Below are 22,503 nucleotides of genomic sequence, written 5' to 3' on the forward strand. Positions count from 1 at the left end.
CCAAGGATAGCTCTCTCAATCGCCACATTATCACCATTTCCAATTGCAGTTCTGAGGCGTGACCAAGTTAACTCGAAATTCAAGAAATTTAACTCTAGTTATTCTAGACTCTACTAAAACATCGTAAGAATTGGAACGTTTACGTGAAGCCGTTCCAAATTCAACCGTGACGACTCGTATCGAATATAACCCACGAGTGAGAGAACCCCGAGGAGACCACACGACATCAATCTCACGAACTCTTCTCTCGTCTCTCAGCAAGCGTATAGAATATACTCCCGTCGTATATGCGACGGATATCCTCTTTCATCATTCTGCCGTCCTCGGGCCAGAGCATTATGTACGTAGCAATCCCTGTGTTTATTAGCTTCACATTCTGAAAACAATAACACTTATATTGACCTACATTCAAAGAATGCACCACCCCAACCAATTGGATCCGCAATGCACTGTTGCCCCTTGAGCACGTTGCTGACATCCCATATTGTCAAATAATCCCTTCCATCGGCATATTTGGCAAATATGTCTTCAAACTTTTGTGGCAAAAAGCGTCCTTCAGTATCGTATGTCCCAGTGTCACTACCATGCTTGTCTTTGTGTACATTCTCAAGGAATAAACCTAAGATTGTGGTACATGAAGTTAGCATAAATCTTATGCAATTATAAATGGAACCACTTACGAAAGAATGGATCAGGTAACCATCCAGAGCACGTCGGGTAGGAGAAATTAGCGTGGATGACGAAAACGGCGACGATGGATAGGATGACACCAAAACCGAGACGGTAGAAGCCGACAAACGTATCCTGTGGCCAAAGAATGCCATCGTGATCGCGGTCAAAGAAGTCGCAATGTTGTTGTAGAACGGTCTGGTGGGAGTGCTGCTCTTTCCAACCCTTGGTGCCTTGGGGGGATTCTACCGATAGGGCGAGATTCGCACGGGCCGTGCCTGGTTGTATCAGAGATGTAGCTGCGGATTGTTCCATGTGCGAACACATACCTGGATGCTGAAGCTTAGAGCCTTTCGAGTCCATGAACGGTTTTCGTTGTTCGGTGATAGGTACATCGCTAATGGAGCGCACCACCCCATCATCTTTATCTGTGAGACGTTCAGAATGCCTCATGATTTCAGCCATGTTTCTAGTGTCAGCCATGTCTGTACTAGGTGAATGATAGTCAAAGTCGAAAGTAAGAAACCAAGATCATATAAGAGAACTCGCAAGCATAATGATGCCATCCTATGCTCATGCACTTGCAGGTGAAAGGTGCCGTCATTTTTCTTTACCATGACGTCACGCCATCCAAAACAACGTTCAACTTTGACACATGTGAAACTCACACGAACCAGCATACAACTAGCGCGTCTCTGTCTCCACACAGCTCATGTCAGGAATCACTGGCCGGAACTAATACTAGGTGGCGAAAGAGGCCTCTTTTTCGCTAAAATAGGCTTAGCGTTGGAGTTCCGAACAGTTCCCCTTATCAATGCAAGGCAAGAATAACAAGGTAGCCCTACTAGAGCGAGATACATTTCAGTACGTAAAGCATGATATTGGAGAATTCTTACGCTACAAATAAAAAGAGAAAATGAACAGTCTGATTCGCGTTGCATTTGTGTGTTTTTGAATCAGGGTGCGTAGCTGCCCGGTTGAGTTATATCTGTGGTAAAACCTGGGTAGCATTATATACTTGGCCAAATTCACTTCCATCCTCCATTGCGACTAGTATTGGGCTACGGGATGACTGTATATGCAAGCTCATCCCGCACAGTGGCCTGATATGAGAACTGTAAAAACAGTGCATCAAAAAACTTCTCTTACGGGATGCTACAACTCGCTCCAACTTCAGCGGCTATATTGGCTGTTGTTGCTAGCTTTGTAGTAAGTATCCAAATTCGCCATTGGATCTCCATCACGCTACGCGACACTGACTAAGAGTCGAAGTGGTACTGCATTCTTCGAGCCTTCTACAACTTATACCTACACCCCTTAAAAGCGTTCCCGGGCCCTTGGTTGGCCAGAGCTGGCGTTCTATGGCATTCCTATCATAGTCTCCGCGGCGATCTCCAATATGCTTTACACCAGATGCATCTAAATTACGGCCCGACCATTCGAATCGCACCAAACGAACTCATTTTTCTTGATCCGAAAGCATGGAAAGACATATATGGTCATCGCAATGGAACTCCGGAATACATCAAGGATTCATCTCTAATCTTTACTGCCGACGCCGGCCCAAGCCTCTTTTCCGTTCTCAAGGATGACCACTCGAAGCTAAGACGACTATTGTCTCACGGCTTTTCGGAAAAAGCACTACGACAGCAGGAATCCGTCATTTCTGGCTACGCCAATCTTCTGGTAGACCGACTGCGCCAGGTCTATGACAAACCAATCGACGCGGCTGCATGCCACAATGTATGTCATGCTATATAAACAATGATCACAAAGTCTGAACATGATGTGTAGTATTTTGCATTCGACGTGATTGGTCATCTAGTATACGCGGAATCCTTCGATTATCTTTCGCGCTCCGAATATCATCCCTGGGTCAAGTTAATTTTCAGTACCATGAGGGTAATCTCCTGGAACAGGTCTTTCAATTGCCTAGCACCACAGATTACTCGGCTTCTGATCAAACTTGTGCCGCAAAAAGTCGTCGACGAAGGCCATGCACTTCTGGAGATGACAAGGGCAAAGCTTCACCGGAGAATAGAAGCCAAGCTACAGTATACAGACTTGATGGAGAATCTCTTAGTGGCTCAGAAACAGGGCAAGATCACGATGGACGAGGTGTTTGATAACGCCACCCCCCTTATCGTTGCTGGCAGCGAAACGACATCTATAGCTCTTGCAGGGGCTACCTATTTCCTCCGCCAAAATCCCGAGGTATATCAGAAACTAAAGACAGAGGTTTGGTCAGCTTTCAACCACAGGAGTGAAATTAACATTTCAAAAGCTGCCGGCTTGCGCTATCTGGCGGCAGTAATCGATGAAACAATGCGTCTATAACCCCCCTCCCCAACGAATCATCCTCGCCTGGTTACACCCGAAGGCGGATTTATCGCTGGACACTTCGTCCCGGGCAATACCTTGGTCGGCATCAGTCAATATGCTGCATTCAGATCGCCTCATAACTTCGCCTGGCCCGACGAATTCGCTCCGGAGAGATTCATAGACTCCGACCAGCCAGCATGGGCAAATGACAAACGGGACGTCCTACAACCGTTCCTTTTCGGACCGAGAAACGGCATTGGCAGAAAGTAGGTTTGCCGAACACAAAAAGAAAACACGGTAACCTTGGCTAACCTCGTACCTGTAGTCTGGCATTTATTTAAATGCGACTCGTCTTAGCCTTAGCCTTGGTCGTGTTTGAGTTTGACATTGAGGTCTTGCCGGAGTCCAGGGACTGGATGAATCAAAAACTCTTCACAACTTGGGCTAGGCCGCCGCTCATGGTTCGTTGAACACCAGTTGCGCGCTAGTCCACCACGACACATTTTCTTTGAAAAAAAGTATGGTTACATGGGATATCTATCCCATGATATGACGATTCTAGATTCAGTTACTGTCAACTGAATGTATTCAAAACCTAGAACAATACAGTGCCAGTTAACCCGCAACCGCATCTACTCCTCCCTTCTTGTTGCGGGCAAATGTTATCTTGACAAGTTTAAGTGTATTGTCTTTTCCTATCATTAAACAGAACCCTTGGTGCTGTGCTTTCTAACGTCACAGGCACGTACGTCGGGCGGCGCGGTATGGTGATGATAGGTGTTGTACTGGTGGCGATGCTCGGCACGTCTCAGAGCTACCTCAACTACATGGTGTACAGGTGCATAAATGCGGCTGGTACTGGTCAGCTCTTCGTTGCCGGTATTATATAAATCACCGAGAGCGCGCCGCCACACCATCGCTGGCTCTTGATGGGCACCTACAACGTCGCTCTGACGGCGGGCAATGGGATAGCTACCGGCGTCTGCGCTGGTTCAGCAAGACAGAGTCCAACCAACGACTGGCAGTGGAGAGTTCCAATCGCCTGCCAGATCCCTCTCAGCGTGCTGCTGGTGGTAACATTCCTGTTATTCCCTAAATCACCGCGGTGGCTGATTCCTCGACGCAAATACGACGACACTAGAGTGGCTCTCCCCAAGTTCTTTGATCTCGACCAGCACGCGGAAGCTGTCACTGCGCAGATGGATATCATTGCGGCAGCCATCGAAGTTGAAACCCACACAAAATCTTCATCGGCTTGGATCAGCACCTACCATCCTCTCACTTTTCCAAAGTCAAACACCCTAAGTATTCTTTTACCTTTCATAAATACCTCTACATCTACACTGCGGGGCTACTTGATTGCTATGTAACATCTAACTAAGCACCTCCTTTCCCATACCGTTCCCACACATTACTCCGAGTATGGACAACCCCTCCTTGTTGGCGGCTGTTTCAATCTCTCTTCTCTCTCCCGTCCTCGTATGCCCAGGGAGTGCTGCTGGACTTGGTGCAAATTCCCACTATGTCTCCGCTGACTTCTCCTGTGCCTCCAGCTTCGGGGTCTCGGTCTCAGGCATCCTTACAAAAGGCACTAGCAGCGCGGCAAAGATGGTGGCGGCCGACACATCGATGCAGAAGACGAACACGTCCTTTATTCCGACCATGTACGCATTGCGCACCTGGTCCAACTGCGAACCGTTGTAGAGGGTCTGTAGCTCTCCTGCTCCGGAGCTCAGGACCCTGCTAATGGCAATGTATTTGGCATTCCCAATCAAAGTCTGCACCATCAAATCCGCAAAGATCGACTACGCCGCTACAACAAAGTACGCACCAGTTGCTGTTTAGAACGCTGCAATATGTGTTAGCATATCGCCACAAACGCGGTTGAATTGCCAGCGTACTCACTGGAAATGATGCCAGTTGTTGCCACGACGTCTTCCGCTGAAGCGGATGCCTGCAGCACGGTGACTGGAACCTGGTTGCCGAGCCCAATGCCGAGACCAAATAGCACCTGCGCTCCGATGTACCATGCGTTGGAGGCGTTGACATCCGTGGACCACAGTAGAGCCGCGCCGAGAGTTGTGAGGAGGCCACTGGTGATGGTGAAAGGGTGGATCATGCGGGTCTTGCCCATCATACCACCGCTGGTGATGGCCGATGTGCCCTTGACATCCTGAAAGTAGATTGGAAGGTAGAAGAGAACTAGGAAGTTCGCTCCTGGGTTCAGCCAGCCGTAGATGCAGTTAGCCTAGGTCATGCGCGGCTTCAAGAGACGCAAGGGCACACCCGCGTAGTCTCCCTGAAGCCACTCAACACTTACAAAGCCGATAGTGAGCACAAAAAAGAGGATGAGCGTGGCAATAACTAAGCCATCTGACCATGGCTTGGTTAGACCTCCCTATTCTAGTGCCAATGTGAAGCGGATGAGTGAGGTTAGCAAGAAGCTGAAACTGGGAATGTCGGTGTAAAGGATGATCTCTTTCTACGTTGTAGGAGCCAACTTGATATGCTTTGGAATATGTAAGAAGAGGATTTGCAGCAAGATTGCGACACCTCCGACAGGCAGATTGATACAGAAGCACTAGCACCAGCTAACGTCTGAAGTGAAGACACCTCCCAGAACCGGACCTAGGATTGTAGCTGACATGACTGTTTCACATTAGCGCATTGCTCTTAAAAGTAGCAGAAACCGGAGATTTAGGACTGATTCTTGCAAACACTAATCCATATGCCAATCAACCTAGGACGACTACTCGGAGTAGCCGTGAAGTTGATGATAAGGACGGATCCGCTGAGAGAGCCTGAAGACGCACATGGTCAGCCAGCAAGCCCATGGAAGCCTTGATCAAGTAGCCCACTTACCTGAGCAACCAAGACCTTGCAGAGCTCTTCCCACGACCAATGCGATGCCGTTGGGCGCTGCCGCGGCCACGATACTGCCCACGAGGTAGATGCCAAGTGCCGCCATAAACACGTATCGTGCAGATAGGTATTTGCACAGCTTACCTGATAAAGCACTGCTACTGCCGACAAGGAGGAAGCATGCGCCGCTGTACCAGCCAATATATTCCAAACCATTGAAGTCCCTCGTGATTGCCGGAATAGCTGTGGCTACAGTGCCCTGGAGTCGTGTATCAGCACATTTCATGTCTTCAAGATGCATGCACGATACCTACCAGATCCAAGGAAGCAATGAGGGTGGTCAGGTTGATGGTGGCCATGACGGCGGTAAGGCGCCATCCAGTGTAGTAGACGGCAGCCTCGCCGTCGCCATTGGTTGCCTTGGCCGCCGCCACATGCTTTGCGTCGAGCATGCCATCGGTCGTCTTCTTCTCGCTGCTACCTCTCGACTCGGCATATCGGGCGTCAGCGCTGGATGCCGAGTCTGCGGCCATGGTGGCTACAGAGTGAGGTTGGGGAGGATTGAGATAGATTGGGATAGCTTCGAATGGAGCAAGAGCGGGGGGAAGCGTGAGGAATGTAGTCTTGTATCTTCATGATTTCTTTCAAACATTATACAGAACATCCGGCATCCGGTGGAATTGCGACTCTCTCCGGAGCTTTCAGACATTATACAGAGTGACTGTCGGCGGAGCTAGGCCATAGACTTTGTTTGCTTCAGCCGACACTGACAAGTAGGCGGGCGGCGGAAGGCAGAGTGATGGCGCAATTGATTGTTGCGGGCTGAAAAGCGCGCCAAACTGGGCGTGCAGGAGACGGGAGGCAGGCGCTGCGACACTTTAGTAAGCCATGTTGTGCTCGTATCTATTATTGCCATGCAGCATCGACGCAGATGGTAGACTGTCACATGACTACTACTACTACTACTACTACTACTACTACTACTACTACTACTACTACTACTACTACTACTACTACTACTACTACTACTACTACTACTACTACAGTAGTCTACGTACAGGCGGCAAGACTTGGCGTTGCGGGTACGTACGTAGTCTGAAGTGCATCATGCAGCTAATTTCCCACGCCCTGCATCGGCACGCACAGTACTACATACTATGCAGTCAAGCTACAAACCAGTCGCTCGGCGCAATTCCACCCCGGCGGACGAATGACTTCGGCGGTCGAAGCAAGCGCTTACCTTTCTTTGTTCATAGTATAGTTACTGTACTGCTACAGGGTACGTACACAAAGTTGCATCGCCAGACGACATAGCACATCGTAACACTGTCCAGCCTCACCACTGTCGCTCCCACCACAATGGCCTCTGTTTCCACCGACGATGTGGACGGACCTGGTCATCCCAAGCGGCAGAAGCTTCGCAAAGGCACTCACAGCTGCTGGGCTTGCAAGCGGCGGAAGGAGAAGTGTGTGCCATGCGCAGACGATTCAACCATCTGTCTTGGCTGTAGGAAGCGTAGCACTCCCTGCCTCGCCCAGGATCAGCCTGAGGAGACTGCGCCTCACTTCTTGCCCGCCATCACCACCGCCATCGATGCGAACCCAAGGCCAGGCATCACAGCTCCACCTCCTGCGCCAGCACCGACACATATATGCTCTTCATATAGCCACCCGTCTAGCCGCACTCCATCCATGGCAGAAATATCCAAAACCCTCCATGCTGCACTGCCTTCGCCAGAAGAATGCGACATCATATAATGAGCAAGCAGCCGACACTCGGCTATGCTCAATGGCTCTACGCTTACTAGTATGCCCTACACCTGGCTGGATCCCAACCATCCCAACCATCCCAATGACCCCACATCGTCCGGCTCATTGCCGGCACCAGCTAGCGTAGATTCTCACCCAGTGCTCCTAGCCAGACACATACTGAACATAGTCACACTTCTTCAAGACCTGCACCCCAATATACACCATGAGTTAGCTGGCCTTCATGAGCCTCCCAGGGTAATGGCAGAGCGTCTTGCAGAGCTTGCCATTCGCCTCGTTACCTCTCAGGACCGGATGCTGGCCAGTGTAGAAGGTTTAGAGTGCGTTGTCATGGAGAGTATCTATCATGGAAATTGTGGCAGTCTGCGCCTTAGTTGGATGGCTTGCCGCCGAGCAATGCTCCTCGCACAGCTCCTCGGCCTGCATGTGCATGGGCCGGCTACTCCCAAACAATATCGAGTCCTAGACCACGCAACCCGATGTGATCCGCAGTACATGTGGTTCCGCATCGTCCATTATGATCGTTACATGTGCCTGCTACTTGGTCTACCTCAGGGCTCTACGGATGTCAGCATGGCTAGCATAGCACTACTAGCCACTGATACCGCCATGGGCGGCCTTGAAAGAGTGCAGTGCGTCATTGCTTCACGCATATTGCAGCGCAACGAATCCGATCCGACAAGCGTCGAATTCAGTGTAACCCAAAGTCTAGATAAAGAACTGCAGCGTGCTGCACAAACCCTCCCCAGCGAATGGTGGCTGGTCCCGGATCTTGGAAACCCAATGCAAACCAAGCAGAAAATCTGCTGGGACGTGCAGCGGCTGTACGTATGTGCAGATTTTCCACTTCAATCTTCTCAACCAGCCTCACGTACCTTACATGTTGCTATCTTCTACTGACCGGCGGTTCACATACTCCAAATTCGCCTGTGTCAATTCTTCGCGGGAGATCCTTTCTCGTTTCGCTGTGTTACGCAGATCGAACCAAGTCGCGTACAACTGCCGCACGGTCGATTACCTGGCCGTCATGGCTGCAGTGATGCTGCTTCTGGCCCACCTCGACAGCTATCGCCACCCTTCGCAGGTCGACATCATCACGCACCTGTACCTAGGCGACCGGGCCATGATAGAGCAGGCCCAGGAGAATTTACAGGAGGTCAGTCGGCTTAACGAAGATTCGCTCAGTCGACAAAGCGCAGAACTCCTGCAGCGGCTGCTCGCTATCGAAGCGGAAGCCGCTGATGGCTACGATGCCCCGGCACACAATGTTGTAGTGCAGCAAGTTGCGCACAACGCACCTCTCGTGGAAAAGGCAGAACAAGATCATTCGCAGATGCACATTCCTTACTTTGGTTTAATTAAATTCGTACTCGAAGGCATAGCCGCTCGGGCAACAAGCTATCCGGATCTTTCGACTGAACATAGCGACATGCAGTCGCATACGCCAATTTCACACTCTGCCGTAGATCTCAACACTTTATACGCCTCCGCCGGCAGCTCACAGCGGGAACTCGACGATTAAGGAACTACACTCGATACGCAAACTAGCGACGAGCGCGAAAGCCTAATGCTAGCGACGCCACACTATTCTGCTGGAATAATGAGTCCCTCTGTAATGGTGAGTGAGAAATCAGGCCTCACAAGTGTTCATGAGAATGTGTGGAATCCAAAATTTTCAGAGGGCGGCTTCTTTGATGCTTTGTTGCCTGGTCTCACAGGAAGTGGCGATTGATCCTTGGAAGGTATCGATATGGATTACTTCGAACGGCTGATGGCTGGCTCTACGTAGAGGGTAGGCTCTCCGCTGTGAATCTCTTACAACAGCATCGACTGATGAAATGTACTAATGGCAGCAGCGAGTCTGGAAACGAGTATCGAGCACTCAGAAACATCATACAGCCCGCCTAGAACTTCACTATTTACCCTATATTACTCTCTTCCGGCTGCTTTAAAGTTCGTGTGTCGAGTGGCTGCTTGACGCTTATGGCAAACAACGCTTCATCCAACAGCAGTCTTGCATCTTTGACTTGTTGTTCTATGCCGGCATCCCACATCCAATGCATCTTGTCCTTCAGCGCTTCAAACATCGGCGTAGCTTCCATCGTAACCCCTGGCTCGTTGCCAGACAACAGGCAACCCACTTCCGAACTTGTCACGACAAATTTCTGGCTACGGAACTGGCGCGTCGTATCATAAGCCTGCAGCACCGTACGGACTGTCTCTTGCTTTGTGAACGGTGATTCACTCTGTCGGGCTTTTGAAGTCCTACGAGGAGCGCAAAGCCTGCGAAGCCGCCGACAATTGCAACGTTCAGACTGGCATCCCGCTATCTAGGGTCTTGTCAGTACGACACCCGAAGGCTCAATAACGCACTAGCCCTTAATCTAGCGCAATTTGCGCCCTGAGTGAACATCAAAGAGTGGTAGAGTGGTGCGGGTCGAAGATGTAGCGCATAACACTGTCATATCCTCAGTTAGCGGTGCGACCTTGGCGGTCGAAGACGCTGCTAAACTTGCGACTTACCTAAGATATGCGTGTAATGCGTGTACCGATAAGTAACGTTTCCAAAAGTGGACCGCTGGGTGCACGTGTCTACAACTTGCTGCGCTATTAGCGCGCCAGCTGCATCCAGAAGATGGTATTCGTGAATTCCCAGCTTATGGGTGCAACCAATTGGGAAAATATCCGAAAGGATTCCAAACACATTCGGCTCAAGTTCCCAAAGTGGGTGTTTCGACATGATGTTGAGACATCCGTCCACAACAAATTCAACCAGGCCCAGGCGCACGTGCTGGAGGGTCTATTTTTTTCAGAATACTGACATCCCGGCCTGTCATGTATTCAAGTCTTGGAAAATCGAAGAGAAACTCTAGGATATTGCAGAAAGCAAGGTTATCGCGGATTTCCTAGACGGCGACTAGTAGTCAGAACTAGTGTGGGAGGGCAAGAAAAGTCCATTTGGTGTCGGTGCCTTACGAACTTCTATCCCGTAAACCGCCTTAGATACACTGGACATAAAACTTCAATCTATATACAGTCTATGAAACTTGTCTCCACAAAGCCCTTAATCATAGCTATTGTAGGTGGCTGTACACCTATATTTGCAGTGTCAATGTTGGTGTTCCAGGTGCGCATTAAGGCGGCCCTCGCATTTCGCCGGCCAGTACTATATTGCGCCGATGAACAGTGGCTTCCTTCAGACGCCAAGGCTTTAGGGTTTTGAATTATTAGCCACAGATTCCTTCGTTCAAGCTTTAGTACACGACCCTGTGCGGAGATCATTGGAGGTTGAAAACCAGGTCATAGTGTCGCTACTAGTACCGTAGTCAACGACTGACCTCTACAGGAAATTCTTCGTCTTCACTCTAGGTGCAAGTGAGCACAAAGTAAGCGGATATCTACATATTGAGTATTTTGCCATACTTCAAATCGAAAAAGAAACCCTGCTCATCGGGTAGTTCGGCAGAGCTTCCTAGTTCAAGGACGTTCAACCCCGTGTAATGAACCCTGTTAGTAGCTGTCATTGCATGGCGCATATCCAACCCCAGGCATAACTACGGCCAACAGGGGTTTACTTTATTGGTAGCCATTCACATTCACACCTCGATGCGAAGAGTTACATGATGCAAGGATCAATAAGCTCCCTCAAACCATATCAGATGCCACTAGATAGTTGGCATCACAATAGCAACGCTTGGTATCCAGCTCAATGCACGATTCAAACACTTCGGAAAGACATCACAATGCATGTTATAAAGCTCTCACTCTCTCCATATCTCATTTTTCTTCTCCTCACCCCACAGCATCCAGTCTTTTCCTTAACACCTTCTTTTTGTTTCCATAATCACAGTCATTCGCTTCTGTTGATTATCGTTGCAGCGCCGTTCTGCTTGCCTCTCGTTCAAGTACTATCATCTTACAGCAGCCATGAAGACTTCTAGTTCTTTGCATTGCTTAATCGCGGCGTTCACTGGGTTCACCAGCGCTGCAGTATTGCCCAGTAATGACAACGATGCCGTTGCTCGCCCTGTCCAGCGACTCGATGGACTGAAGCCGTCTCTTTTCAACAGTGCCGATATGAGACAGGCACCAGGTCAAACGCTGCCTACAATTCTAAAACCTATTCACAGGCCTGGAGTCAAGCCCGGTCACCTCAAAAATCTCGAGTCCCGACAAACAGGTGGTAAGACTGGACCTCCAGTCATATTAAAGCCCATCCCGCGCCCCCAGGCTCTCAAGTCCGGTCTGGTCACCAGCCTCCAGGCCAGACAGGAAAATATGGTGCCGGCCAAGGAAATTGTCCTTGGATATGGTGCTGAGGGCATGTCGGCCTTGGTTGACGTTGCTATGAAGCAGCCTGCCGTGGTGTTGGAAGAAGTCGCCGGAATCGCCTCCGTCAAGTGCGCTGACGCCGCTGTGTCCATGACCTTTAGCGATACTGCTGCTGTCAAAGCCGCCTCTGGCGCATGGCCTAAATCCGACTTCATCATCATCACTTACTCTCCGGATGGCGACTGCAACACTGCCGATGAGCGTGGTTTCTACACCGTTTCTGACCTTGTTTTTGATGAGGCTTCTCTCACTGCTACTGCTTCTGGCAAACGCTCTGCTCTAGATGAGCAAAGTGAAGATGCCGTTGTCGAATTTGATACTATCACGGCTCCTGCCAAGCGAGATCTCGAGGCGTCAATCGGCGGCGAGATTCATGGTACCATCATCGACACGGAAAATCTCAAGATTGTCGTCGATACAGCGAGGTTCGACAGCAATATCCGTGTCAAGGGCGGCTTCCGTTTCAACTTTCTCAAGTTCAAGCCCAGCAAGATGTATCTTGACGTCGACTACTCCGGTTCCGTGAATCTCAACGTATCTACGACTGTCGCTGCTTCCTTCTCTTCCGACCTTTACAACTACCAGCCGCTTTCTGCGTCTGTCTCAGCTTTTAGCATTCCTGGAATTCTCGATGTCGGCCCTATCGCACAATTCGGTCTTGGTGTCGAGTTTGCAGCATCAGGTACTGTCGATGCCACCCTCGGTCTCCACACCGAGATTGTCAGTGGGCAGGTCCACCTCGATCTCCTTGACTCCGATAAGTCCTCCAGTAGTGGTTGGAAACCCGAGACCACCGTCTCTTCCAATGTCAACGCCGAGGTGTCACTACAGCTCAACCCGTATCTCGACTTGAACCTCGCCCTTGGTATTCGCGTTTTCAAAGGCGCCATTGACCTGTCGACCGGATTTGAAGTCAAGCCTCAGATCATCAACGCCTTCTCTGCTGACCTCGATTTTGCGTATGCCAGTAGTTCAGGCGTCACCTTCACTAAACCAGACACGGCTACCTGCCCTAACGGCGCCTGGTTCGCGAGCACCTTCAACATGGATGTTGTTGCCTACGTTGGAACTATCTTCAGCAAGACGCTGTTCAACGTTAATGCTCCCATTTTCCAGTCTCAGTGCTGGAATTTCGCCGGTTGATCTTTGATTTTGATTTTAAAAAAAAGGGAAGAGCGTTTGATTTTTGGATGGCAAATAGATAGATGGACAAGACCCTAATGTTTCCATGGATAGATTCAATTACGTCGATTAGAGTAGAAAAAGTGTGGAATTAGATAACTTTTGTCCCGAACTATTCCATTTGGCGAGGCATAAAGTAAACTATGTATTAAAATCGCTGCCAACGTCTGTACTGAGTCTCCAAAGAGTGGTTAGGCAATCAAAGCTCTATCAATATTCCACTATCATGCTAGGAGCGTTTTTTTCGGCCTTGCCATTGAGCGCACACTTTTTTAAGGGAATGTTACTGAAATTCTGGTATTCTATAGTATATCATGAAAGGGTGTTGACCTTATTACTTCGACATAGGCCCATGGATTATTGTTGTAAGATTTCGGGTGCTGGAATCACTCTTCTGGCTTGCATCGTCCCTTGCGTCGATCCTGCTGCTCAAGCCCCGCTCGACCTTTATACTGTCTAAGTAAATGTTCTCTCCTTCAGATTCCACATCTTTGCTCCCACCATTCCACGTTATCGGCCTCGAGTGGGTTGCTTTATTCGACAGAACACCAGAAGATGGGTTATTGGCCCCAGATCGCGGATCACTGGTATGTGAAGACGTCGAGCCTAAAGAGTGGCGGAAAAAGACTCGAAGTGTTGGAGCTGACGCACAGATCAAGCCTAGGTCGGCTTCGAGTACGGTCCAAATCCAGCCATAATAGGCGTACCATGTCGCATCGTATGTGACTAGATTATGATAAGTCGGATGATTCTATAATGCTCTATTGCGATACTTACAATAGTAAAGATAAATTGCATAATATAATCTCATGATACCACAGATCGTGGTCACAAGACCCAAGCCAAAAATGCCACAGACTGCGAGCTTCTGGCGCTTGGGCATTTGAAGCTTATAGATAAGGATAGCAGGAAGCAGGCAGATAACAAGGTCTTGCACGGTTGAAACAGCCGTGACAGAGACTATGAATGGTCCTTCTTCGGCACAATCCTTTCGTCCAACAGCTACAGAGCAGGTGAAGAAAATAAGAATAATAAAAGTGAAGAAATACAGAATGCAAGCCGCTATGCATACCCATACTAGGTATATAAATCTGGTAGTTGAGGAGCCAGTCAGCCGGCGGTAGAAGAGCAAGATTGAAATTTTGATCAGCGTCGTGGAAAGCAAGTAAGTGAGTTCGATTGCCATGGTGACCTAGATATTTTCAATGAGCTTCATTGAAGAATAGAAAAGTGAGCCCGGATCTTACGTATGTTGTTGTGTTCTTTGTTGTCGGTGTTTGATCCCACATATGCCATTGGAAGCCATAAATCTTCACGCCTTAAATATGTTAGTTGTGACAAGATGGCTGATATAAATGCTCATACCGAGAATTGTGGCAATCGATAGTCCTATCAAGGGTATCATCGATATGCTTACAACAGCATCATCAGCACCAGCGTTTTTGGTCATGGTCAGTCGTGCCCACATGCGGGCGACATAGACGAGAAGCGTTACCACCAACAAAATGGACAGAGCTGCTGGGGCGCCCCATGTCCTTTCCTCTGGAGAGATGTAATTGGGAGTCGGCCAACTGGCAATCACTTCGGGAGGCACGTGAATACCGCCCCCGCGACTAACCAGGGCATTGGTGTCACGCGGGAGACCAGAGGCGTTGATCATCTTGAGATATAGCAGAGGATGACTTTGCTTTCGGGGGGTCTAAAGAGAGCGTAAGAGCGATAAAGGAGATTTGTTTCATCTGAGCAGTTGGGTTCCTTTAGAGGAAGTGTTCAGGAGTTGGCTTGATAAGTAAACACGGCTCGGGGTAGGCGCTGAACTCTAGGCTTTCTACTAGAACCCTCACTGCCAATGACTCTCAGGGACGCGGCATGATTTTCTCGCACTCAGACGTCAAACTGTGGAACTATTTCTCGCTAGACCACGATCAGCCCCCTAATCGCTGCTGTCAATCATGTTCGCGCTACACAAGGGCAAGCCACTTTTCGGAGAAATGATGCAAATTGTGTTAGCGCACCTTTCGGCAATGAAAATCTCCTGCTTTAGAGGCTGCACTAGTAGCACGCTACAAGACACGATCTGCAAAGTCTTTGTACCACGATTCAGAGATCCTAGAAATTGTTCCGACAATCACCCGACGCAGCACGTAGCACTAGAAATTGAGGGCGAATCGAGAGGATCTTGTCAAATTTCGCAAGGAAGTCCGATGAACGAGGCGGAAGCGATTTCATCCTAGCGACAATCTAAGGTCAGCCAACTCATACCTTACTCGGTCGGGATGCCCCTCCCCATTGTAAAACTAAACTTTGTTAGACTTAGCGTTAGGGCCCTGCAGGATCGTAGAAGTGCTTAATTAGAGCTAGAATGACGCTAGAAGTTCGTGTATCTTGTGTTAGTGATGTAACAAGGCTATACGCATCAAATAAGCCGCTTCTTATTATCATACGATATGATAGGGCAAGTTGTCAAACAGTATATATTAGATAAATGACAGAACTGTCGATTGAAGAAGAGCTTACGGAACTTATAAGCAAAACGATAGACCTGTGTCAAGTGGAACTTGCTGAGAGAACGTGAGAGGACTGCTGGCAGTGGACATGGCTTAGCTGCGGAGAAGTAACCCTACTACAGAGAATCAATTAATTTGCAATCATCTTAAGGTGGCTCCAACGGCATGTACGTGACTGAGTACAGGCTTGCCAATATCACAATCGCTAGACCTGGGTCAGATCAATCCGCTGAGATTCAGTCTTAGAAAGGCGTATCTCTCCAAGAGAAAACACTTTGTCGTTCGAGCACTAGTAGCCTTGCGATCTATCTTCCTCATGGCCGAGAGCTAAGTAGTGGCGAATATGATAGGCAAAATCTTCTCCTACTTAGCCTTGGAAAATGGCCTTAAACTCTGCTCCGCCAGGCCTTTTTGCCTGTCGGCCGATTTTTCTAATGTAATTCTTTGCGTCAGATTTAAGCAGAACCACTCACAGGCCCGATTATCTTTTTGCGTCTCATCTCACGGCCGCCTCTGCCATAATCCTAGAGGTGTTACGACCTCTAGTTCACGAAATCGCATATTGTATTCTCGCCACTTAGGTTGAACATTCCCGATACTGTACTAATGACTTGGTGATGATTGTCTCTCCGTTCTCATCATTGTCAGCTCCGACAATCTCATTATCAATATCAGCCACAACTGTGGTGACAACCTGCATGCAGAGAGGATCTGCTTGCAGTCGAATGGCTTCAAAGTACTGCCACACGTTCTGCATGGCTAAGAGAGGAATCGAGGATGCGATCGCACCTCAAAGCGGCTTTGGATACGTTTTGCGTAGTAAGGCAGCCTCCATACCGGCAATCCAGTGCCCGTACGATATCCATGGCGCATTGACAGGCAGCATGGAGGCGTCCAGTCCATGGTGGTTTTTGAACGAGCAATTCTCAGCAAAGTATGCCATGTCAGCCACAGCTTCATCTTTGTTCAATAGTTGGAGACTAGCTTCCGAGAGATCTACACGGACGAAATAGCGGCCTTAGTACCGCTGCTCAAGGACCACGAATGGCAGCCCCCACATCATCAGCGATATGGCCGACAGTACCTTGCTCGATCGAGCAAATGATGTCCTCCCTCGGCTTATCCGCTGCATCAATAACAATGACGGAATGACCTTTGGAATATCTCTGCACGTCATACCAATGCCCTTGCCCGAATAGTATTAAACTATGGTGGAGAAGGAATGCCGAGTGTGTTGTTTGCTGAGTAAAGCTAAACGGTTGATGAAATGCGGCATAACATCTAGCGGTAATGCAATAGATGGAAAATTCTGCTAGCCTTACCACATCATGAGATCTGTCTAGAATTTAATCATCTAGACCGTGGATATATCAGCGTATAGTTATGGTAAGTGTTAGGAAATGTATGTGAGGGATTTAAGAATGTGCGGAACCTTACAGTTATTCTGCAGAGCGTTTGCCGTGTTTTGCGGTAAGGTTTGGAGGCTTGAATCCAGACAATTGATTGATGAAGCGGAGCTGTAGCCTGCATATGGCAGGTCTAAATGTCCTGTACAATTAGAAAACCTTTGAAATTCTTATCGCGTCTGCGTGGCCCGGTATATTGGAGCAGTAACCTATTCGAAATATCCTATAGTGTTAGGCAAATGTATTGTCCGTAGACCGCTAGCAGTGATTTGTTGTAGCCCAAGTAAGCATTACGTACCCGCTCTAGAGAGTAACTGTGTACGCATCTTCTCGGGGTCAAAAGTTCAATGATGGAGCTAGTTGTAATCAATGGAATGTTGCAAGCTATGACCACTTACAGTATAGCATGTGGTTGTACGGACGCCTTGGCAGAGCGATATCCGAGGCCGCGCGGCATCTTTCGGTGAACTATATAAGAGAGCAGTTAATCCAGCATCATCATACACTAATAATCTTTGTACACCGCTTCAGATTTCATCCTCGTTCTATTTCTTAGCACCGATACCCACTTTGAATACAGAAAACTGGAACAAGATGCCTACAAGGTCGCTGGTCACGGGAGCGAGTGGCTACATCGCAAGCCACTTGGTAAAGCAGCTCCTTGAGCTCGGTGATACTGTGAATGCAACAGTGCGCGACTTGAAAAATGAGAAGAAGATCAGTCATCTACTTAAGATGCAGAAGGAGTGGCCTGGAAAGCTGAATCTGTTCGAAGCAGACCTTAATGTTGCAAGATCGTTTGATATCGCAGCGCAGGACTGTGTAACAGTCTATCATGTCGCATCACCTTTCTTAATGGAAGAGCAGATCAAAAATGCCGAGAAAGAAGTCATTGAACCTGCTTTACAAGGTACTCGAAATGTCATAGCCGCAGTCGAACGTAGTACGAGTGTAGAGTTGGTTGTTATGACATCGACTGTTGGAGCGATCTTTGGTGACTACGCTGATGTTCTGAGAATGAATAACAATACCCTGGCCGAGGAATACCATAACACCACCAGCTCAGCTACTCATAATGCTTACCACTATTCAAAGACAATAGCTGAACAAGAGGCATGGACATTGTACGAGGCTCAAGCAAAGAAGAGATGGAAGTTAGTTACAATCAATCCGGGTTTGGTGCTTGGGCCGTCACTCTCACCCAACTCTGACTCCGGAAGCTTGTTCCTTCTGGACGAGCTGATGAGAGGGAAACTGTGGTTTGGGGTTCCAAACCTCTGGTTCACTACAGTCGACGTACGCGAAGTTGCTCAGGCGCACATAAGAGCCGCACAAATCACAACAACAAATGGCCGATACATTGTCGCTCACCAACACATGACCAGTTTCAAGGAAATATCTGTCATTATACGTAATCACTGCTCAGCTTCCTTCCGCATACCTGGGCATGAGATTCCGAGAATGATCACTAGAGTTGTAGGGCCGTTGTTTGGGCTAACTCAGAAATGGATGTCATTGAATCTAGGAATTAAATTCAGGGTCAATAACAAGAGAAGTGTTACAGAGCTAGGCATCGTATATCGGCCTTTGCAAGAAACGATAATAGACCACTACAAGAGCTGGGAGGCCTCGGTGAACGAAGATACATTCATTTGAAGAAACATCTAAGATTTATTCGAACGAGTAGCTGTCCTTAGCTCCACCTATATACACTGTACCGCTCGTGCAACAGTCTTTGCTATCTATGTCGATTCCCTTCATTGCACATGATGACGAGGCTGCTATCCTGACTTTACAAGACTAAATAGAGCCACTCTAGCAGACTCACACGTTGGAGATGCTCAGTGGCTTAGAGTCAATTTCTGCTGAAATTAAAGTTGCCATTTTGTACGGCATCCATACCAGCACTAACATTGAAATTGATAATACGCTGCTAACTTGCACGACTGGCAACTGCATGATCCCTGTCTGCTAGTCCCTGGCCGTTTGGGCATCAACTGCTAGGGCGTCTCCACTTCTACGCCCGTCACAAACGGTACAGCGACCACCTTGCGTCCCTTAGACTTCTTTATGACCCTTTGGCGCAACACCTAAGTACATAATCGGCGCCCGCCTAGCTGGCAAGGTTATCACCATCGACCTCAAAACGCACCGCTACCCTGCATCGCTACCTTAATTCTACGCTCTGCGACAGCGTGTATATATCTAAAGCCTACAGCTACGCGGACTCAGACACGGTAAAGAAGCTAAGCGGTTTTGTTAGTATCGGAGTCCGGGCCACGGCTTAGGATGTCTTACACGCAGACGGTATCGCGGCGCTGCAGGATATGCTCGTGAACATAGCGACAAGCATGAACACAACTATACTTTCTCGATAAGCGCTGTAGATAAATTTCGATAAATCATCACACTATTTTGTCGATATATAATATGGCGACCATCAGTATTGTGAAGAAAGTCTCAAACGAGAAAGAGGTGACGGCGGTCTTTCAATCTAGACTTGCAAATTGTACACATGTTCGCACTTCAGCGCATGTAGCTGAATCTGACCAACATCCTGAAGCTCACAGTCAGGTGGATATAATTACAAGTTTCTGTCGGGGTAAGTACATCAATGCACCTCTAGAAGAACGACATGTCTGCATGTCTCATTACCACTCATAACTACGTCAAACCACTGAGTTCGATAGTCTAAGAAATTAAAATTTGATTTTCTGTCACCATGGGTATGTTGCGCTTCCCAATCAACTCGCTTTCCTGCCAGCTCCCTGCATTTGTTTTCTTATAGCAACGAGTTTTCCATGGCGCCATGTCGTTCCCCCGTCCATACTAATGCCTTGCCTCTTCTGCCCCTCTGGTTCGTATTCCTCAATAGCCCACCGTTTCGCCAAGAGCTCAGTATACGAGCCAGTAAACTCGGCATTCCTATCAAGCCGCTTAATCCAACCTACCTCTTAGCACAACCTCACTCCCAAAATATAACCATCGTATAGTCGTCAAAGTCGCAGTATATCTTCGAGCTCTTAATCCCTGTTACAGACCGCATTATACTCTGGCAACACCTCTCCGCACAATCTTCATACTTCTGAGTCAAAAAGAACAATATGCGATCTCAATGCGCGTTGCGACATGCGTCTAGACATGGTGTTGCGGACAGATATGTGACGCAACGTTTCGAAGAGCCGATTTTTGTCGTGCAGTACGATGCTTAGTAGTACAGTGAGTCAAAGCGAGTAACAATTTCTGCGATGAGAAATGTCGAAGAAATCAAGATATTAAATTGGTGTAGCGAAAGCGGTATACAGATTAGGAATAAAGTAAGGTGGCTAGTACGGACAGATAGCGATCGCATGGCTTGTTTGACGAGCATGTAAGGTTGAGTATGCGCACATCCTCCTTTTCTATCGTTGTTTCTTTCTTTGTGGCGCAAGATTGAAGTTTGGACATGCGGAACCAGGTTGTTAGACATGCGGGTAAAGATACAGAGAGGGGCAACGACGATGTCTTATGAGAGAGTGTGTGCTTGTGTGGTCTGACGGCATGCAAGGCGCCGTGCGGCTGGGCTGAGATAGTAGTTCCGCGCTGAATCGACAAGCGGCTTGACTTGAACGTGTGTAGGGAAAGCGCCGCACAAGAACTCAAGTTCACGAAGCAGGAAATTTAGAATTACGAGAGAGAAATGTAAGTATTGGAAGGGCTGAAGATATATTTTCAGGCTGTGGCGGCTTGCGATGCGATGCTTCAAGACAGGTACAGCGGCAGTACTAAACATGGCAAAGCACAGCCTTTCTTACGCACACAATTATGAGCTTATATGCGTGCACAACAGCAGTAGTACTATCAGCAAATTATCAAACCTTACTCCGTACCAATAAGATTAAATTTTTCCCAGTAAGCATTAAGCTTTTCTCCCACGTTCACGCTCCGGCCAGTAGCCGGCTTATCCTAGGAAGTCTTGGGGTAACTCATTGGACACTGGAGTAGTATTCAACCACACGCCAAGCGGCTTGTTTTGTTGCGGGCGCGCCCGCCAACTAGAGCACGAACGTTGAGATGGCGGAGCGTAAACGTGGGATGGCTGTGAGGCGTTAGCCGATTTGTAGAATAATTCAAGTAGGAGCCACTAAGTATTGCGAAACAAGATTGTGGCTAAGTCATGAACATCACGCGTGCAATAGTCTTTGTATGTTGTTTAAGTAATAAACCAGGTTATGTCATTTCGGTTCTTTTTTAGAATTTGATAATGTGCAAGAAATTCATACCCATACTGTGTTAGGTCAACATCCTACTGGTGTTTTACGTTAGCGATGGTGCTTAACTTGTACATCACGCTAACGAGCAGACCAAAGCTTGAGATACAGACTAAAAGTGTAGTAGAAACAGGCTGTTGCTCCTTGCTTCTCTTGTTTCTCAAAAGATATCTAGAGACACAAGAACATCTAAACACATTCCGCTAAGCTAACACTCCAACCTCGACCTTCACCCCATCTCTCCATCTAAACCCTGACAAACATCTCAAACAACTCCCTAGATTAGCTGCCTTCCTATCTTCCTCAGAATCACTGCTTACAATCCACATACGTAGTCAGAACGCAGTTAGGCTGTTTCCCATCCGGACTAGGCTCACACTGCTGTGTTCTCGACGATTTACACTTTTGCGTATTCGTGCAGCCATTTCCGCGAACATGAACATCACCCTTATACAGTGCCCCAGCAAAAAATCCGTCGTGTTTGACTTCCCACCAATATCCGTCCTTGGTGATGCGCGCCGTACTACCGGGTACGAACCATTTACAACCCTGGCGATGTTAGCAAAGCAAAGTAACAAGGCAGAAAAGAAAAGAGAGGTTACTAACAGCACCAAATTGAAACTTTGTACCAGGGAAGATACAACTTGTGAATTCGGGATGTGGTTTGTCTTTTTCGTCGACTAACATGACGGAATAGCTCATGGAGCCGGTCAGGGAGTTAACGCCGCTCGACGCCTGTATGCTGAACCGGCGTTTAGGGCAGTTGCTGGTCTCGCGCACTTCGAGGGGTTGGACCACCGCTGCAAAGGCGGTTTGGATGGCAAACAGGCCGACGAGCAACGAAGTAAAAGACAGATTAAACAGCATGATGGTGGATGCGATGATTTCGGGTTTGTTGAATTGCAGTATAACGACTGCTTGCAAGGTCTTTTATACTATATCTTTAATAGCCTGATCATACCACACAGTAGTCAAGAGAAGGCTATAATTATTTCCATTACTACACTAGGTATCATTGTGCGACCAATATGCCCTCAGCCTCGTTAAGGCCATCCGAGCCCCATTAATATCTAGCATCAGGCCATTGAAGCCCCGTTTATGTCCCAACATCAGGCCATGAAGTCTCGTATATCCAATTTTTATCTACGCAGTGCTGCCTTTTCATAAGCATTCTGCTTATTCAAGAGCTATCGCGCGTAAATA

The 22,503-nt window shown here is 48.2% G+C and overlaps 10 protein-coding genes across 10 annotated transcripts; 5 read left to right on the forward strand and 5 right to left on the reverse strand.

Annotated features, from left to right (window-relative positions):
* Positions 1-232: 232 nt before the first annotated feature.
* COCVIDRAFT_38075 (hypothetical protein) lies at positions 233-1,122 on the reverse strand (the record flags this gene model as incomplete). The annotated part of the gene is made up of 4 exons (XM_014700903.1): positions 233-354; positions 407-619; positions 681-947; positions 999-1,122. The coding sequence occupies 4 exons, from the start codon at positions 1,120-1,122 to the stop codon at positions 233-235; spliced, it is 726 nt and encodes a 241-aa protein (XP_014556389.1).
* Positions 1,123-1,737: 615 nt separating this feature from the next.
* On the forward strand, positions 1,738-3,332 carry COCVIDRAFT_38076 (hypothetical protein; the record flags this gene model as incomplete). Its single annotated transcript, XM_014700904.1, has 6 exons — positions 1,738-1,762; positions 1,847-1,878; positions 1,942-2,412; positions 2,464-2,998; positions 3,050-3,257; positions 3,317-3,332. The coding sequence occupies 6 exons, from the start codon at positions 1,738-1,740 to the stop codon at positions 3,330-3,332; spliced, it is 1,287 nt and encodes a 428-aa protein (XP_014556390.1).
* A 1,179-nt stretch (positions 3,333-4,511) lies between these two features.
* Positions 4,512-6,386, reverse strand: COCVIDRAFT_26924 (hypothetical protein; the record flags this gene model as incomplete). The annotated part of the gene is made up of 5 exons (XM_014700905.1): positions 4,512-4,769; positions 4,819-4,840; positions 4,893-5,208; positions 5,854-6,112; positions 6,168-6,386. 5 exons carry the CDS (start codon positions 6,384-6,386, stop codon positions 4,512-4,514), a joined length of 1,074 nt encoding a protein of 357 aa, XP_014556391.1.
* Positions 6,387-6,799: 413 nt separating this feature from the next.
* On the forward strand, positions 6,800-6,952 carry COCVIDRAFT_100024 (hypothetical protein; the record flags this gene model as incomplete). The annotated part of the gene is made up of 1 exon (XM_014700906.1): positions 6,800-6,952. The coding sequence occupies one exon, from the start codon at positions 6,800-6,802 to the stop codon at positions 6,950-6,952; it is 153 nt and encodes a 50-aa protein (XP_014556392.1).
* A 260-nt stretch (positions 6,953-7,212) lies between these two features.
* Positions 7,213-9,191, forward strand: COCVIDRAFT_38077 (hypothetical protein; the record flags this gene model as incomplete). Its single annotated transcript, XM_014700907.1, has 4 exons — positions 7,213-7,526; positions 7,623-8,451; positions 8,489-8,989; positions 9,090-9,191. The coding sequence occupies 4 exons, from the start codon at positions 7,213-7,215 to the stop codon at positions 9,189-9,191; spliced, it is 1,746 nt and encodes a 581-aa protein (XP_014556393.1).
* A 2,710-nt stretch (positions 9,192-11,901) lies between these two features.
* On the forward strand, positions 11,902-13,098 carry COCVIDRAFT_99983 (hypothetical protein; the record flags this gene model as incomplete). The annotated part of the gene is made up of 1 exon (XM_014700908.1): positions 11,902-13,098. The coding sequence occupies one exon, from the start codon at positions 11,902-11,904 to the stop codon at positions 13,096-13,098; it is 1,197 nt and encodes a 398-aa protein (XP_014556394.1).
* Positions 13,099-13,471: 373 nt separating this feature from the next.
* Positions 13,472-14,797, reverse strand: COCVIDRAFT_99992 (hypothetical protein; the record flags this gene model as incomplete). The annotated part of the gene is made up of 4 exons (XM_014700909.1): positions 13,472-13,863; positions 13,915-14,329; positions 14,385-14,455; positions 14,503-14,797. The coding sequence occupies 4 exons, from the start codon at positions 14,795-14,797 to the stop codon at positions 13,472-13,474; spliced, it is 1,173 nt and encodes a 390-aa protein (XP_014556395.1).
* A 1,606-nt stretch (positions 14,798-16,403) lies between these two features.
* Positions 16,404-16,604, reverse strand: COCVIDRAFT_100125 (hypothetical protein; the record flags this gene model as incomplete). The annotated part of the gene is made up of 1 exon (XM_014700910.1): positions 16,404-16,604. The coding sequence occupies one exon, from the start codon at positions 16,602-16,604 to the stop codon at positions 16,404-16,406; it is 201 nt and encodes a 66-aa protein (XP_014556396.1).
* Positions 16,605-17,644: 1,040 nt separating this feature from the next.
* COCVIDRAFT_38080 (hypothetical protein) lies at positions 17,645-18,869 on the forward strand (the record flags this gene model as incomplete). Its single annotated transcript, XM_014700911.1, has 2 exons — positions 17,645-18,682; positions 18,861-18,869. 2 exons carry the CDS (start codon positions 17,645-17,647, stop codon positions 18,867-18,869), a joined length of 1,047 nt encoding a protein of 348 aa, XP_014556397.1.
* A 2,466-nt stretch (positions 18,870-21,335) lies between these two features.
* On the reverse strand, positions 21,336-22,167 carry COCVIDRAFT_16283 (hypothetical protein; the record flags this gene model as incomplete). The annotated part of the gene is made up of 3 exons (XM_014700820.1): positions 21,336-21,412; positions 21,621-21,849; positions 21,907-22,167. The coding sequence occupies 3 exons, from the start codon at positions 22,165-22,167 to the stop codon at positions 21,336-21,338; spliced, it is 567 nt and encodes a 188-aa protein (XP_014556306.1).
* Positions 22,168-22,503: the final 336 nt, after the last annotated feature.

Source organism: Bipolaris victoriae (genome assembly GCF_000527765.1).
Source record: "Bipolaris victoriae FI3 unplaced genomic scaffold scaffold_45, whole genome shotgun sequence".
Classification (NCBI taxonomy): domain Eukaryota; kingdom Fungi; phylum Ascomycota; class Dothideomycetes; order Pleosporales; family Pleosporaceae; genus Bipolaris; species Bipolaris victoriae.